The 19,030-nt window shown below is 40.5% G+C and overlaps 1 protein-coding gene across 2 annotated transcripts in view; it reads right to left on the bottom strand.

Annotated features, from left to right (window-relative positions):
* The window catches only part of DOK5 (docking protein 5), a 168,965-nt gene extending 150,805 nt beyond the window's left edge, over window positions 1–18,160 (bottom strand). The window contains exons 1-2 of one of the 2 annotated variants that reach the window (XM_027622492.2): window positions 17,843–18,160; window positions 11,798–11,908 (exon numbers count right to left, since the gene is read on the bottom strand). In XM_027622492.2, coding sequence (XP_027478293.1) covers window positions 11,798–11,908; window positions 17,843–17,908 — 177 coding nt within the window. In that variant the 5' untranslated portion in view covers window positions 17,909–18,160. The remainder of the gene's footprint in view (window positions 1–11,797; window positions 11,909–17,842) is intronic. The other variant, XM_027622493.2, reaches the window with a different exon arrangement.
* Window positions 18,161–19,030: the final 870 nt, after the last annotated feature.

Below are 19,030 nucleotides of genomic sequence, written 5' to 3'. Positions count from 1 at the left end.
TTCGATGCCCACACAGTAATATATTATGTGCACACATTTGCACCAAAATTCCTCTTTTTTTTCTGCCATTTGCTTTTTCTCATACATCACAAGATATCAGGACAATTTTCCAGAAGATACAACAATGGAGTAAAGCAGAATAGAGCAAAACTTGAAGGCTTCAAATTTTCAGTGGGCAATTTTTCACCTTACAACAGATTACACCACCTTTCAACTGTCCACTCCTCCCTTCAACGGATGCCCTTTACCAACACCTTAATTACATGATTTCACAGCCTAATTATAAGAGTTTGGAAATATATATTCAAAGAGTAAAATATCAGTATGTTCTTCAAGTGCAAGTCTGTTTAAATTAACATTTTAAATGGATCACAATTTTAGCCTTGGTAATTCCACAAAGCCGTTTCTCCGTATTTCGATGTGTGGTGTTCACTCCTTGATTCCTTAAGGACCCATGATGTTCCTGGCAAAGTGCTTGGCTTAAGAACCCATGTGAACAACCAGCCAGGCTCCCCAACTTCAAAACCTGCTTTTCAAAGTGACCTACAAGCCATGAAATGCACTTTGTTGATTATTTTATGTAATTTTCACACACCCCTATGAGACAGGCACCATAATTATTGACACCCATTAACTGAGAAAAACAAAGAGAGATTAAGTAACATAAAATCACAGTAAGTCAGTGGCCTAGAAAGATCTGTCCGCCCCCTGTCACCAAGGTTTATGCTCTTAGCCCCCATGTTGTAGACTTCACAGCTCAATTCCTGAGGGGCCAGAGCTCTGGAGAAGTCATGAAATCTCTCATGGCCTCAGTTTTCCCATCAGTAAGACACAGGGATAAGATAAATTCAATATCAAGTCAATTTTGTTATGAATGTCTATTTATCCTGGCCCTTTTCTCTATCCTCTGGTATCAAAACTTGAGACGTTATTCTTTCTATGTTATATTTAACATATCACATTTAACATATGCAACTTTCACTTGCATGCCTCTCTAGGTTGGAGAACAGTAAGAAATATTTTTTAGTAACCCTTATATTCTCCTTATTAGTCATTTTTCCAACCAATATGCCAATGCCTTTTTCAGCTTAAACCTTTGGAAGATGAAATGAAAATTGCTAATTTTTAACTCCATGTGCCTAATGCCCATCTAAAATCACAATTATAAGTTCCCTGGAATGCATGACCTGAACCTGCAGAAAGCTGACCCACTCTTTGAGTTAATATTAGAGCAATTAGTCGAACAAAAGGATTTTTTTCATCTTTGAAATATTCAACTTCATCTTTCTCTGAAAAATAAGCTTCAAAGTTAAACACCAGTAAAATGTCCAATCATATTCACACATACTCTATCCTGTATCCATCTCTCTCAAGTGGATTTAACTTTAGAAAGTTATTTCTGTATGACAAAGAACTTTTTCTTTATGTGTAAAACTGTCAATCTCATTAAAAGGTAGCCCAGCAGCCTGAGGAAATGTACTTCTTTCTAAATCTTTAATCAATCTCGAAACATCTGCCAGTCAGCGTATCTTCTATAACTCCCTCTATCTTACCAATGTTCCCCAGAAATTCACAGTTGCCCAATGAAATTGACAGTTATGAAAAAAAGTCAAATTGTCTCCTCTCAGTGAGTGGGCTACTTGATGGCCAAACGCCCTGTTCAGGAATAAAGTAGGATCAAATCCACAGACAAAAGCATTTCTCTTCCCTCTGGCTACAAAGCTATAACCAGCACTCTCCTTTTATGATGGTGTGAACAGGTACACAGGAAAAAGAATTGAAATCAGGACTTTCAGGCAAGAAAAGCCAAAGTAATGTGCATATAAATCTTGCCTACTGTTTATTTGGAGCTTCTTCCTCCAAGAAACAAAACAAAACAATCAGGGCTGATACTAATAATTTACGGAGTCCAGATTCAATGTAATAAAGTGGTTAAGGTATTTTCTTAATTCATTTATCAGATGATTCTACTGAAGGGACTGGAGCATTTTAACAACCTAATAAATGAAATAAGCCACCAAACTTTTTATGAAAATTAAATTAACCAATCATTTTAGTTTTGAGACTAGGTAAAATACAGAGAGAATCCATGGTCCAACAAATCAAGCAAAAACATATTCTTGCAAAAGATCACGGATCCTTCTTTGGAAGGCTGAGCTAAAGCTGCAGATTTTCAATTATAAATCAAATTGTTGCAAGTTGAGTTTACTGGGAAGCAGATTCTAAGAAGGAGATTCGAATTCTGGAAGTTCACCGAGAAGGGCTCTCAAGAGCAACACCTAGGAGGGAGTCAAGGGTGCAAGTCAGCTGTGACACACTCTCTACAATGCCCTCTGAAGATCCACCATCCACCCAGAGTCATCCCAAACTGGGCAGCTCTTGAGTGTGGGCTGCACCCCATGGAAAGGGGTTTGGCTTTTGGCCAGGTAGCTAGCTCTCTTCAGCAGCCACAGGGGGCTCACCTGCAAGTTGTCAGTCTACACCACTCTGAGCACTCCCAGCTGGAGAAAGGAATGCTTCAGTTCCAAAAGGGGGCGAAGGGATGTGGAAGGAGATCTGGGAGGCCGGCTAAGATGCCCACTGCGCAGGTCTAACTCAATCCCGAAAGGTTGCCTGGATTGAGTTAGGCAATGGATGCTGAAGTATCAAGCCCAATGGCAAAGGTCAAATACGCCCAGATCATGATGGTATAAGAATTAGGGTCCTGCTAAGGCTCCCAACTGAAATGTGAAGGGGACTTGGGTAAAGGCATGGAGGATTCAGCCCCTTTCCAGAAGGTCTACTGATCAGTGAAGCACAACAATAAAGAGCTTGGAGGAATTCTTTAATTCACTCATTCACTCACTCACTCACTCATTCATTCACCAGTTAAAGAACTTCTATAATGGGAAAAAGCAAGGAGCCAGACTAGGACAAGCTGTGCCCTTATGGAGCTCACAGACTAGTAAGGGTAAAATCATCAAAACAATATTCTCAAAACATGTATTTTGAAACAGCAATGAGTGTTATGAAGAAACATAGGGCAGCATTGTCCAACAGAATTCTCTACAATGATGGAAATATTCTATATCTGTACTGCCCAAGATGGTAGCCACTAATGAAATGTGGCTATTGAACACTTGAAATGTGGCTAGTGTGACTAAGGAATTGCATTATTTTTAATTTTATTTATTTAATTTAAGTGTAAAGGGATACATGTGGAAAGTGGCTCCTCCCACCACCGAGATGGGGGATGGTGTCATAGTGTCTGGCGGGGGAGGCGGCGGGAGTTGGGGGGGGAAGCATCTCTAAATCAAACACATCCCAGCTGGGATTTTCAGGATGAGAAAAAAGTAGAGAAAGTAAAAGGGAGAGGAAGAACTTTCTAATCAATGAAACAACACGCCTATGGGCAGTAATGAAGGAAAAAGCCTGGCCAGCAGAGCATCTAGAGAGGGCATATTTGCCTTGAGCACTGATTTGGGGGTGCATTGATCTGAACACTGATACGGAGGGTATGAGATATGGCGGGATCTAGATCACAGAGTGTCTTGAGTACATTACAGAATAATTATGTGTAAGGGGAAGGCATTTGAGAATATTTTGAAGTAGAGGTAGGGTAGGATTAGGTTTGATATTTTTTAGGTGATCAATTTCCAGTAAGCAGAACAGATTTGGGGAGTGGGAAACTGAGCTGAGGAATGGAGGCAGGAGAATATCCTTCAAGAGTTACACACACACACACACACACACACACACACACACACACACACGCGCGCGCGTTAGGACTGGCAGAAACAAGTACTATACTCCTGAGCACTCTCAGTGGGAACATACCTGGTACAACCTCTTTGAAGGAAAATTGACTCTATTTATCAAAATTGTAAGGTACACCACTTTGTAAGAGAAACTCCTTTTTTCAGATCTACCTTAGAAACATAGTATCATGTATGCATACAGGTATGCACAAGGATGTTCACTGCTTTACAGTTTAATTAGCCAAACTGAGAAATTACCTTAAAGTGTCCACTAATAATGTTAACTAAAGAAATTGTGAAACAGTGAAATAAATAAACAATGGGCATCCACAAAAAGTGCTGAAAAGTGCTCCAACATAAATTGGAAGAAAAAGGACAGGGTGTACAATAATCCACAATATTAAATATGAGCCCATTCGTGCAAAACGAACTACACAAAAACACCTGCATTTTTATGTATGCCTATGCACACACATCTCCGCACAAATAGACAAGAATCTGCCCAGAATTGTATACCTGGGAAGTGAGACAAGTGTGGGGTGGGGAAGAAACTGCCTCTTCATTCTATTCTTTTTTGCATTGTTTCATTTATTTGCCACATACATGTAATGTAAAACGCTAGTTAAAAAAAATTGATACATATACACACAGAGAGATTATTATAAAAGCAATCTTTTGTTGTAGAGTGGACTTCCTTCCTCCATTTCCTTCCATCCTTCCTTCCTTCCTTCCTTTCTTCCTTCCTTCCTTCCTTTCTTGCTAGATACTCAACTCTATCTTTTTGAAATTCGAGGTAAATAATAAATTTACAAAGTTATCTGGTTTGGTCTTGGGTCTGACCCAAAAAGCACAATAGAATCCAAGTTTTCTCTGCTATTTTCCACTCAGGAGGCCCTGGGAAGATCCACCTGGGACAAAACAGAGTATTGCATGTGCTTGGACAGGCTCTTCCTATCCACAGCTGCACTTCTGGCTTGGAGGTGGACAGGTGGTGAGACAGGAAGGTCAGACATTAATACCTCCGTCTTGCTGCAACGGAAGCTGAGGTGTGAGAAGTTCAGTGACAAGCTCTGGTCACAGCAGATGGCAGGCAGCACCAGGGCAAGGGCAAAAGAAAGGCCCTTTTTTTTATGCCAGCCAGGTTCTTCTCCTCCACATGTCTGGCCTGCACCAAGGACTACAGTTTGGATCCTGCAAAACGGCTACAAGCAAAAATCACGCAACGGGACTCCACAAAACTCTTGGAGTTTCTTGGGATTTATAAGTACGTACATATATTATATGTTAGGGTTACTGTCTGCTTCATAATTTAATATGCCAAGTGTTATTTCAGGGTTTCATTCATACTTAAATGTTTGCTGAGCTCCTGCTATGTGCCCAGACATTATTTCAGCCACAGAGAATTCTGCCATTAACAAAACTGGAGAAGATTTTATCCGCTTGATGCTTAGAGGCAAGTGGGGGAAAAAATGGGAGATAAAGAAATGAATAATTTAAAAAATAATTTAAAAAACAGAAAGGAGATGAGACCAAGAATACCTGAGGGGGCTGGGGGGCACTTCAACTGGATGGTCCACAGTTCCCTGGGGAGGTGACTTTTGAGCCGATGACTGAAGTGAGAGCCAGGCACCAGGGAAGGGCGTTACAGATGAAAGGAAGCAGTAAGTGAACAGAACCTGCATGGCAAAGAGCTTGCCTTGTGAGGAACAGAAAGAAGCTGGTGCATGGAGTTTAGAGAGAAAAGCAAAGAAGGAAAGAGAAGCTGGGGCGCCTGGGTGGCCCAGCTGGTGAAGCGTCCAACTCTTGGTTTCAGCTCAGGTCATGATCTCCGGGTCCTGGGATCCAGCCCTGGATCGGGCTCTGCACTCGGGGTAGGGGGGAGTCTGCTTGTCTCCCTCTCTCTCTGCCCCTCCCCCTATTCATGCTCTCTCTCTAAAATAAAATAAATAAATCTTTTTAAAAAAAAGATTAAGAGAAGCTCAAGATAGCGCATTAAACAAGGCCTTGTAGTTCTTAATATCTAGGAACCACATAAATGGAATAATCAGAAATTGCATCTAGCTATCAGTAAAAAGATGCATCTCATCCCGCCTCCCAGCCAGACCCCCTTGAAGCATCTTACAAGACTTGACCAGGTTAATAAAAATATTAACCACATTAATCAATATATATGGGCTGTATTTGTCAATATTTATTTATTTGATTCAGTAAACATCTTTTTACCCAATAGATATTAACCAAATTTTCAATTTTATAATTTTATTTTTAGAATAAAAATTAAAAGCACAGCCACAGTTAACATTTGATTTATTGTATCTTCTAAGTGAAAGACTTCTGCATAGCATTTCCCAGGGAAGTGCTTTTCTTAAAAAGTAAATCATCTCTTCTGTGTTTCTAAATCCTAGTAATAACTACTTCTTAAGTTGACTGTCACCCTAAAAAGAAAAAAGACTACAAAACTGAAAAGATTCTAATTATAAAATTGCCAAGAACTCAATCTCAGACTGGAGAGAATCTATACAGATGGGTCCATCTCTCACCTGCTGGACTAGCAAAACCTTGAAAAGGCTCTCGAAGCATACTTTTGCAAGATGAGAGGAACCAGACGTTCTCACAGATGGCAGGGCAACCTCGATAAAACTTTACGTGTAAATACGCTTTGGACACTGTGCCCCACTTCTAGGCATTCATTTATCAGTAAGCTCACCACTGGGTGAGAGAAGAGATCATCTGTGACACTGCTTGTCACAGAGAAGAAAAAGAATTACTCAAATGTTCCACAACAGACATGCAGTTTGGATTCAAACTCAGGTTCTGCCGCATACCAGCTATGTGACTTGGACAAAAACTTACCCTCTCAGGCACTCAGTCTTGTGATCTGTAAAATGGGCACAAAAACACCTACTTCATGCCCATCTTTAATAACAGATAAAAGGAGGGAAGGAAAGAAGAATGAATAATCAAAGAAATGTACAGAATTTATTTATACACTGGAATCCTAATTATTGAAAAGCATAATATATTACTCAAGAAAACCACACCACAGAAAAGTATGTAATTATATATTGCACACATGTGCACACACACATGCCCACACAGAACTAGCTATACATAGACTATTCTGGAATATTCATAGTGGTTGCTTCTGGGAACTAGATTCCTGGGAATGAAGTTGAAAGGAAATCTTACTGTTCCATGTATAAACTTTGTACTTTCAAATCTGTACCAAATATACATATTACCTGCCACAAGAAGAAACCAAGTAAGATTTAATTTTAAGGGGGTCAATCTAAACCTCCACCATTAATTGCTATATTCCCTGATACTCACTTTGCAAGTTACATACCAACAGCAATTACAAGAAATTCCAGAACAGTTGGCCACTCAAGCACAAAATCTACAACAAAATTAAGTGGGATATAATTTGAATATCTCATTCTATTATTCTGACCTTCAGCAAAATCACTCGTTCTTTTGGTCAGCAAATATTGAACATTTACTATGGGCAGAGAGCTGGGGGATACAGAGTGAACAAGGTAGCTAAGGTCTTTGGCCACCTAAAACTTACACCCTGGTAGGAGAAGAAATAACCTACAAAAACATGAAGAAAAACATCTGGCACAAAAGTTAAGAAAATCTAAAAATCCTATGCGTACTCTTAAATTAGAGTTCTAGAGGGATGTGAAGAAAAGACTTTTTAGATGTGGTGGTCCTTAATGATGTAATGTATGGTGATTAACATAACAATAAAAATTTAAAAAAAAAAGATGTGGTGGTCCTGGCAGGTTGTTCTGAGACAGGAATTATGAAGTTAAAATCTGGAGACCAAGAGAGGGCCAGGCAGGAGAAATTCAGAGGGAAGGAGAGCCATTAATGGAGATCTATTCAAACCCATGAAGACCTCTCAGGGCAAACTCCCCAGGAAATGTTTCTTTCAAACCTCACTTCACACATTTTCCATCTGAATTCATGGATGTTGGAGAACTAGACTCGTTTCATAACATGTAGATTTGGGCCAATGTTGGTAGAATATAACTCGGGCTTAAAAAGTGGTTCTTTTGCAAATTAGCCAAAGTATCTTCATATTTACAGATGGAAACTTGGAGCCCTAAAGAAATTGTTCATCATATGAAGAGTTAATTTTGCTATGGGATTCAAAGAGGTATGATTTCTTGAAGGTTTTTAAAATAAATTTCTTTTATTGAGTTAATGTGTGGCTTTAAGATAATAAAATGCATTTTAAGACTTTAATTGCTTTCCTAAGCAGAGAAACTTGTATTAAGGAAAAACTCTGAACTCAAACTAGTGTTTTAATTTAATTTGAGTTAGTCCATTCATAAGATAGACTTCTTTTCCTTTCTGTTAACCACTAAAGTAGTCATTGTAAACATGAGTGAAGAGAGGACAAAATAAAGGTTTGGGCAAATCTGAGATAAATTTGTGGGGGGGGGGGTTAGGGTGAGAAGTGACATATACAGTATGGTGATATCAGATGGAAGTTTCTTAAGAGGATGGTATTGAGTACATGGGATATTTTTTCTTAGGACCCAATTTTTAAGATATTTCTATAAAATCAAGCCATATGGCCAGTATAAGTTTTACCTATAAGGGTTATAAAGACTATGGACTCTGAGAAACAAACTGAGCGTTCTAGAGGGGAAGGGGTGGGGGGATGGGTTAGCCTGGTGATGGGTATTAAAGAGGGCATGTATTGAATGGAGCACTGGGTGTTATACACAAACAATGAATCATGGAACACTACATCAAAAACTAATGATGTAATGTATGGTGATTAACATAACATAAAAACAAACCTACTTAAGAAGAGAAGTACAATAGTCGTGAGTCTCCCAAGCTTAGTCATGCATAGGCCACCATCTGGATTTGTGCCATACTGAGCTCCACCACCTACCTTCTTACTTTTTGCCACTCTGTGGTACGCTTACACTATGAGTTAGTCATCCATTAAATAATTATACTTTTTAAATTGAATAAGCTTATTTAAAAAGGAAGCTACACATTTTTATCTTAAATGGAAAACCAATATCACTTGAAGGTAAATGTAAAATTTAATGCAATATAAAGTTAATGAATACAATAAAACAAGATTGTTACCTGAAGCCTCTGCATCTAAGTAGGATTTTCTCCCTATTAAAAGGCCTTCAGGGAGTGCCTGGCTGGCTCAGTAGATAAAGCATGTGACTCTTGATCTCAGGGTTGTAAATTCAAGCCCATGTTGGGTACAGAGATTACATAAAATAAAATCTTTAAAAAATAAAAATAAAATAAATAAAATAAAAAAGTAAAAGGACTTCAGAGCATCACTTCTTTGAGACAAGTTGATTAAGAAGTAGCATTTTTCTTAGGATTCAATGTTACTGACCTCCCTAATAATTACTTTCTCTCAAGTTATATAATTCCCACATTTGGGGGCCACTACTAGAGTTAATAGGCAAAAATACTGTGATCAGTCTTTTAATCAAAGGCCTGCTATTTGGGCCAATATATTTAACTCTATATTTTCGAATACAGTGTTTCATGAGTGGCTCCTAAATAAGTCCCATATTATAAAAATGTATTACTAAAGTTAACAACAAGAGGAAAATTAAATGCCTTCTGTTTTTCATTACCAAAGCCATGAGTCTTCTGCTGAGATGAGTGAATTAAGTTTTAGCAGCTTATTTTTCTTACAGACAATGAACAACAAATATCACCTCAATCTTTCAACAATAAAAAAATAAAAATCAACATTATCACCATTCATTAAGTTCCTACAACTACGAGTCAGGCATAGGATTAAGAGTTTGATATACTTATCTCTTATGAGAAGTACATTACTCTCCTCACTTTTGTACATGATGAAGCAAAATTTCAGAAAGAATAGGCAATTTCCTCAAAGCCATAGAGTCAGTAAGTGGTCAAGTTGAGATCCAAGCTAAAGTTTCAGTCTCAAGTATATGCTATTTCCACCACAGAAAAAATAATGCATCAATTCAGTTATGAAGGAAAGGAAGGAAGAAAAGAAGGAAGAAAAAAAGGAAAGGAGGGAGGGAAGGAGGGAGGAAAAGAGTATCCCAGCAAGATTTGTGGTAGCTACAGTCAAAATTATTCTAAATTTCATATCAAAAGGCAAAGGAACTAGAATATCTAAAACAATTTTGGAAAAAGAAAAAGTGGGAAGAATCAGCCTACCCTGTCTCAAGAGTTATTGTATAGCTATACAAATGGACATATACAGACCTACCGCTACATATATATGGGCATACAAAGCAATGGAACAGAATAAAGGATTTAAGAATAGAAACACATGAATATGCTCAATGGAGAAAAGACAGCCTTTCCACAAAGGGTGCTCCAGTAATTGGCCATCCATAGGCAAAAAATGAATCTAGACCTAAAAGCTCAACTTACACAAAAAATAACTCAAAATGGATCATGGGCTTAAAGGTAAAAGGTAATACCCTAAAACATCTAGAAAAAAACATTGAGAATCTTGAGCTGGGCAAAGTGTTAGTACCAAAAGCATGATCCACAAACGCTAAAAAGGAATAAATTGGATTTCATCACACTTAAAAACCCTTGTTCTGTGAAAGACCTTGTTGAGAAGATAGGAAATACAAGCTACCTACTGAGAGGAAACATCTGAGAACCACATGTCTGAAAGGACTGATATCTAGAATATATAAAGAACATTCAAAATGCAACAGTCAAAAAACAGACAACCCAATTAGAAAATGGGCAAAAGACATGAACAGGTATTTTATCAAAATGTATGTCCAGATGGCAAATAAGACATGAAAAGATGCTCAACATCGCTACCCAATACGAAATTGTAAATCAAAACCACAATGAGCTATCACCACACATATGTCAGAATGTCTAAAATAAAAAATAGTGAGGACACCACAACCTGGTGACAACATGAAATGCTGGCATGGACACAGATAAACTGGATCATATGTTGCCGGTGTGAGGATAAAACGGTACAAACACTGTGAAAAGCAGTTGGGTAGTTTCTTTAAAAAACTAGACATGCAAATACCAGTACCATCCAACAGTGGCACTCCTGGGCATTTACCTAGAGGTATGAAAACCTATATTCCTTCAAAGATCTGTACACAAACATTTATATCTGCTTTCTCTGTAACAGACCCAAAATGGAAATCACCCTAAATGTCCTTCAATAGATGAATGGCTAAGCAAACTATGGTCCATCCATTCCATGGGACACTATTTAACAGTCAAAGAAGGAATGAACCATGATACCCACAACAATCATGACAATTCCAGAGAATTATGCTTAGTTAAAAAAAAAGGGAAAAAAAGAAAACCCAAATCCCAAAAGGTTACACACCATATGGTTCCATTTATATAATATTCTCAAAATGATAAAATTATAGAAATGGAAAACAGATTAGTGGTTGTCAGGGCTTTAGGACTATAGGAGGGGGAGCAGGAGGGGAAGCTGTAAAAGAACAACAGGAAGGACCCTGTGGTGACGGAATGTTCTGTCTCTTGATTGTATCAATGTCAGTATCTTGGTTGCAATACTGTACTATATACTTGAAGAATATTACCATTGGGAGAAACTGGGTATGAGAGATCTCTCTGCATTATTTCTTATAACTGCATGTGACTCTAGTATTATCTAAAAATTTTTTAAAAATCATTTAAAAAATGAGACAGTGGTTCTTAATCTTTTGGAAGTTGTAGGGGGTGGGAGGTGAGAGGCCTGGGGGCAGGGTGGTCCAAACCTCTACAAGAATCTGATAAAAGCTATAAAGCATCACCCCAGAGGGGTCACCTGCATTCTACCCCCAGAGCCTACTTAAAGGATTTCACTCAAGAACATAATACACACAAGCTAACACTTATGTTCTCTGGGAACCATGGCATGAAGAGAGACTTATTTTACTGCTAGTAAAATAAAGAAAGCCCCCCAACTGCTTGGCAAAGATCAGATTCCAGATACTTATTCAAAATTTAGCCATCTGCATCCTAGAAAGAAGCTATTTTAAAACTTCAACATTCACACATATCTGTGGCATTTCTAAACTCACAATTTCATTTTGAATTTCAAAGGAACAGGGGTTGCAGGAGGGAGGCATCATAATCTCTTCCTGGTTTAGAATCTCCAAAGGCTTAATTTCCATCCAACTGGCATCAAATTCCTGGAGTTAAGAGGAAAATCAAATTTGACCTTCCTCATTTCACAAGAACGGAACAAGGAGATTTCTGCAGAGATCTTTGCACTTCAATATTTTATCTGTTACTCAGACTAATTTCCCCCTTAAATATAGGGAATATATTAATCTCATGTTAACAATACAAGTCCAACAACAGACTGTCAATCCCTTGAGGGCAGTGACTGGACCTGTCTTATTTAAGGTGGTTTACCCTGATCCTATACTAGTATGCACTCAATAAATATTTGATGAATGATAAACAAATGAAAGCAAATATAGCTCAAATGAAAACTAAATTCTTAAAATACCCAAGATAATGATTTCTCATGAAAATTACAATGCTGCTTAAGAAATAAATATTTCTAGTCAATGAATGAATATGACTAAAAAAATATAGCAGACGTGGGGCAAAATATGGCAGATGTGGGGAAAATCATCCCATCGGTAATTTGGCTTATGTCTACACACAAAATCACTAAATTGGCCATTCTTTGCTTAAGTTGGTTTTGGGGAGGATGATTAAAACCTGGGCTTCATGCACAATTAATCATAACATCCACACAGGCCATCAAATAAAGATGACTAAAATACCAGCTGAAAAGCCCTTCTGACATAGAAAGTGGAGAAGTCGATTTATGTGGGGGCAGAAAACGCTGAGTGGTCTTGACACAGGCATGTGTATTCAGTCTAGGTGATCATCAGTTTCACCACTGCAAAGTTATCTCCAAAGCCTCTTTCTCTTGAGGATGAACAACAGTGCTCCATGTATCTTACTGAATGGTTGAATTTTGATGTTATGACTATAACTTTGTTGAGGTGCCATAAAAACAGTGGAACATCTATGGATCCTGAAACCCTAAAGGGAATATTATAGCTGCTTTGTCAGGTCAAACAGGGAAACAAAGGAGTGAGAAAATATTTCTGCCTAAAATCGGGCCATTAACTAACCCATTTTTTCAAATCCATTCTCTACCACCCAAGAGAAAGACCCCCAAATTAACAGAAATACCTCCTAGTCTGATGCGTTCATTCAAACCGAAGTTTCATGGAGATGAGTTTCTTTGTCTCTGACCATCTTTGTCATTTATCCCAGGGTCATGAAAAATCTTGCAAAGGCAAATATTCTTTCTAGACCTAGCATTATTGTCAAGCAATATTTGCGCTTATATATTAATTACTGCATGTGTATTAAGTTTGTTTTCCTAACTAAACAGCAAGTTCTTTGAGAATGAGAGTTATTGCAGTAGAAGCAGTAAACATAATAGCCACCTAAGCATCATCATCCCTAACAGACGTGGTAGTGAGAAATGGCAGTAATAAACATTAATTAAGTTTCCAATGTGTCAAGCATTGTGTGGGGCCCTTTATGAGGATCATACATTAGGTGGGTACTATGAGTCTCTTTATTTTTACAGAAGACCGACACTTACAAATGTTAAGGAACTCACCAAAAAAGCCACATAACCAGTCGGTGACCTGGGATTTTAACAGTCTCATGTCAGAGTGTATGCTCTTAAACCAGTTCACAATGATGCATCCATTCATTCATTCAAGAAGTCTTCATCAAGAAGACTGTTGATGAAGTGCTGGGCACTGTTCCAGCACTGGGGTTCAGCTATAACTAAAAGAGAAGTCACAGCCCCCATGGAGCCTCATGTGCTATTTGGGGGATACAGGCAATCAACATGTAAAATAAACAGACCAGTATGTGAGGGGATGGTAAGTCTAGAGAGAAGAAATGGAAGGGATACGGGGGAGGAGAAATAGAAGATATGGGGGAGGAGGAGGAGGCAAGAAATAAAACTAAGTATCTGGAAGGCCTCAGTGAGCAGGTGGCATTTGAAGAAAGACTGAAGGAGACGAGGGAGCCAGCTGGGAAGAAATACTGGAGGGAATAGCAGAGGGAACAGCAAGAGAAAAGGTTCTGAGTCAGCAGAGGCTCTGAGCCCATCTAAGTCTCTTCCCCTGAATTGCATGGAAAGGCATTGGTGGTTTGAACAGCCAGGGGGACAAATTAGGAGGTATTTTTTAATATTATAGGGAGGAGATGATGGGGACTTGGGTCAGGATGGTAGTGGCAGATAGTATGAAAGACAGATTGTAGATATATTTCAAAGATAGAGCCCATAGGATCTTGTGATGGATTGGTTGTGGGAGAGAGAGAAGAGCAGACAGAAATGCAACAGAGGTTTGTTTGCTATTTTTTTTTTTTTTTTGCTTGCTTGATTAATTTGTACCAGGGCAATTAAAATATTGGGACCTCTAGTGGCCAAGATGCAGACTCCAGGAGAAGCTGGTTTGGAAGAAACAATCAAGGGTTTTGGATGCATTAAGTTTGAGACTCTTAGTCGTCCAGATGAGGATGCAGGCTAGACTGGAGAAGAGGCCCTTGATGTACAAGAGCATCATGATGTGATTTAAACGCGAGTAATCGAGAGACTGCATGTAGATTAAGTGAGTAGCTCTGAATTTAAACTCCGAGGCATGCAGGGCAATTATTGATAGGAAATTCTCTTTGTTGCAAAGGAAGAAACCAAGTGAGGACAGTTATATGACACCATCTAAGCCATACACTCAGTCAGGTTAATGATGTGCAAATCGCCTGATTCACCATCCCTCTAAGAAAACATTTTTAGTGCCTTTTGTGGATTAGCGAGATAATTGGAGACAATTGCTTCCTTTCCTCCCTCCCCGAGTCCCCCAAATTGTGGCACAGACATTTCTGAACAAACCAGGATGCAGCTTGAGACCTCTATGAACCACTGGAGCTCAAGCTGGAGAAGGCAGATGTAAAGGTACCGAGATTTTGAGTTAAAGGAGTTGAATTTCATTAATCCTTTTGATGTTTACAGAAAAGAGTAAGTCTGTATGGAAAATGATTGCTTAATTGCTTGAACTATATAGGATCTCAACTAAAAGTGACCATTTATCTTTGATTCATGTGAATGGAGCTAGTCTTAAAATGTCTCATGTCCCACTGTAAAATCACTTAAATGTATAGAATTTGTAAAAACTTCACTCAATGAAAACATCTAGATCTGAAAAGCCACTTATGCCATTGGACACTTCTGGACAGAAAGATATCTATAATCCCCATATTCTTCCACCAATCCTAACTCACCTTTGATTATACCAAACAAATAATGCAATCAGAATCAATGTTATGCTTTCATTACGTTTTCACAGATATTATCTTAGTCAATACTTCCAACATCATGAAATAGTGTTCATTGTACAGATTAGAAAACTGAGGCCAAGAGAGGTCAAGGTCATGGAGCTCATGAGTAATAGAAGCAGAATTGGCTCTTTCCTCCTTTTCCAAATCTGAGGGAGCATTCCTTGGCACAACAGCTGCTTACCATGAAATGTTGTTTTCTTGTTTAATTATAAACTCCCCCAAACATGGTTCTAATCCACAGACATTTGTCTGGATTCCATTAATAAAACAACTATGTCATATTAGTTCCTCAAGAGGCTTATGAACTGCGAAGTCACACATCACCCTGTAGTTCAACCTGCATGTATGAGTGCCTACTTTGAACAGAAGTGATGCCAGAGCCTGGGCTGAAACTTACACAAGGCACATGCTGTTCTAGGCTCTACGCAGCCTGGGTTAATACCACTAACACTTCTTACTTTGGACAGAGGGTCTATACCATTCCCTGAAGCCATTCCTCCTTATCACTTGGGACCTCCATGAAAACTTCAGTTTGCAGTGTTTTCTGACAACTATGTAATCAGCCTCTTTCATTTATATAAATCAATCGCATCGTAAGAAGACTTTTAAAAAATTAACTGGTGATAAAACCAGTATTACTAAAGAAGACCAGATTTTACTGATTATGTCTTTGACCCTTCTCTCCATGAGCAATAACCATCATTCTATAGATATTCTAAAATCCGCTTGAGTAGTAACGCAGACAAGATGAATAAATCCTGAGAAAGTAGACTGCTCGCTGGCATCCAATATACAATATGTACAATATAAAATGAATACAAACTAAACTAAATTTCCTTTCCTTCTGCTTCAAATACCTGTCTGTAAACATTGGCACACATATAGGACCATATTATGTCAGCTGTAAATATATAGAAAAATAATCTTCATTACCATAAACTAGAAAGTTATGGTAACTAGTCTTTCAAATAAATCACCAAGTGTCACAATTTGGCATACACTCCAATCCTTATGAATAATTCACATTTTGTGCATTAATAATGCATGTCTTCTTCCTATTGGAATGCTCCCTAACACAGAATGGATTTCTCTTATCAATTTCCTCAATTGACATGATGGAGTAAATCTAAAATTAGAATGGTGTTTTTAATGCTCCCTTTAAAATTGTAACAACTCAGCTGGCCCTTAAGGTTCTCAAAAACATAAAGCTCCTATTACTTCTTGCCCTTTGCATGGGAGTCACTAGGTTAAGTACCCTAACAATAGTTACTCCTGCTGATGAGAAGAGTATGTGCATGGCGGAAAAGATCAAAGAAACTTTCACAGGGCTGATAGGGATTGGTTAGTTCTGTTACAGTTCTTCCTAATTATATATGTATATATTCACAATAACACGGGACATAATTGCTAAAACATGGTAACCAGCAGGGAAAAAAAGAAAGCAAGCAAGCAAAGGGTCAAAACAAACCAGGCAAGAGTTTCTAATAATTACAGATGTTTCCTCTCATCCTCCCTAGCTGGTTACCACTGTGAAATTTCTTTTCAATTTTCAGTAAAATTATCTAGCACATAAAAAAGTACAAAGACCAAGGAAGAGAAAGGTGCCAATGACATGTTATTTGTGGGGAAAGACATTAAGTTTATCACTGTAACTATACTCCCAGTGTGGTCATTGCACACCATTGCTGATATTATTTCAGACATTACTAAACTTTCTGCCCCCCCAACCCCAATATCCAAACACACCCAACAAACAAAAACAGCAACAATATGTGACACAAGGCAAAGAGAAATGAGGTAGGTTGGAATCTGGGGAAAAAATCATTCCAGTATCGTCCCCCTCTCTGGAGAATTCCTTCACCATCACTCCATCTCAAAGAGAAGCTGAATGAGTTCTCTCTGAAGTCCTATCAATGAATAGCAAAGGGAAAGAGGTCAAAAGAGAGGAGCCATCCCTATGCCAACATCTGTCCCCTACAAGTACCCTCAGACTCATTCATTCTTTCTCGTGGTTCATATTTAGGGAGCACCTGCTCTGTGCCAGGTATTATGTTCCACCCTAAATAATCTTCCAGTGGGTTTCCAATGTGCATTCCAGCAACAGAAATTCACCACCCGGGATAAGGAGCAGAGAAAATTCAGATTCGGATATCCGCCCCAAGTTGGCCTGGCCAGAGGCCAGCCCACACCGCCTTAGCCAACACCTGGGACAGAGGTGGGTCACTGTCCAGGATTCGATGCCCAAACAGACCTTCCGCTTGGCAGCAATGTCTCCCTGGGGTCAGGGGGTCACTGACCTTGTTCACACCGAGAGCGCCTGCCCTCTTCCTCAGCTAGCCTCCCATCCTCTGGAAAAGTTAAGTTGGCGGCGAGTGGGAAAAGGGGCACCGGGGGCACCCTGCAGGCTCAGCACCCCCAGCCGGCTTTCTCAGCTCCAACTCCCTTGGCTACCGAGAAATATTTATTTCCAGTCGATGGGCTCCAGTGGCTACTGAAGCCGAACACGCGGCCACCATCAGAAAGCCAAGTCATCCGAGAGATAAAGATAGATCCATTACATACCTAGACCCGGCCTTACAGGGGCAGCCGCAAGCGATTGTGGATTTCGGCTGAGAAAGCCACAGTACAATTCACCAGTGCGCGGCCGGGCAATCTCCTGCCAGCCTCCAGGGATGCTGGCGAAGGATGAAGACAATTGAACGCACGAACAGGGAAAAAAAAAAAAAAACGATCAGACTTACCCCTAGGCGTCTGCTCCGGATCCTCACGTACCCTTGTTTCACTATGTCATTAAAATTGGAAGCCATCCCGGACAGCCGGTGACCCCCCTCACCCGAGCGCCCGCACCCGAAGTGGCTTTGGGGCGGGTTAAGGGCAGGGTCAGGAGAAGACGTGCGGGGAGAAAGTTGAAAAGGAGAAGCTGCTTCGGCTGCGGCTCGGCGCGGCTTTAGAAGGCGCACATCACTTTGTCCCCCAAACCCCTGAAAGTGGGCGGCCGGCTGGCAGCCACTCTGGGGGAGCGTGGAGAGCGCAGCGCAGCGCCGCGAGGCGAGGCTGGAGCGCCGCCGTCAGCTGACTCATCAGCCAGCCTGCCAGGAGGAGGAGCGGCGGCTGCTCAGGGCTCCAGCCCTGCCTCTTCCCGGGGCCGGCAGAAGAGGGGGAGAGGGAGGAGGAGGGGCGGGAGGTAGGGAAGGAGGAGGAGGAGGTACAGGGAAGAGAAGAACGACCGCGGAGGGGTGGGAGACCCCCGCCCCCCGAAGTGGAGGAGCCGCGCGGGCCCCAGTGCCGGGCTGCGGCCACCCGCGGGCAGACACCCATGAACGTGCTTGCACCCCTCCCCTCCTCTACCGCCCACCTTGCCCGACCCGCTTCCCCTTCCGATCCCTCCCCTCCTCCGGGACCCCGAGCGCACCCTAGCCCGCCCCCGCACCTCGCTGACAGCCTGCCGAGATAGCGCGCCCTCTTCTCGCTCCGGTGGCTGATTTTAGGAGGAGAAGAAATTTCACTTTTTCACAGCCACCGCCTACCCCGCCTCTCCCTTCAGCCCCATCTCTTTCGAAGGGCTGATTTTTACCTCTGTTGTGCGGGTGTCTGGGGAGGCGGTGTTGCCATGGTTTGCCTTGACCTTGGCATAGGAGGGGAGGGAAATTGACCTGGCTTAAGCTATACGAGAGCTTTCTCTGGTTTCCTTGGCATCCTGGACCCAGCCTTCGGTGATATCATTTGCTACATTTTCCTTGTTTGAGCCCGTCTTTGCCTCCCGAATGTAAGTTTCCCAGGGGCTAACCCTTGGCCTCATTAATATGTGTACCCCCAAAGCCTAGCCCGGCGCAGGTGCTTGATAAATTCTTACTGCCCGTCAAAGCTCTAAACCGCACGCACAGATTAACTTACTTAAACTCCCCTGTATCTATGAGATACATCTTCCC

This window comes from Zalophus californianus, chromosome 8, assembly GCF_009762305.2.
Source record: "Zalophus californianus isolate mZalCal1 chromosome 8, mZalCal1.pri.v2, whole genome shotgun sequence".
NCBI classification, from domain to species: domain Eukaryota; kingdom Metazoa; phylum Chordata; class Mammalia; order Carnivora; family Otariidae; genus Zalophus; species Zalophus californianus.
This window is presented reverse-complemented; position numbering and strand designations above follow the sequence as displayed.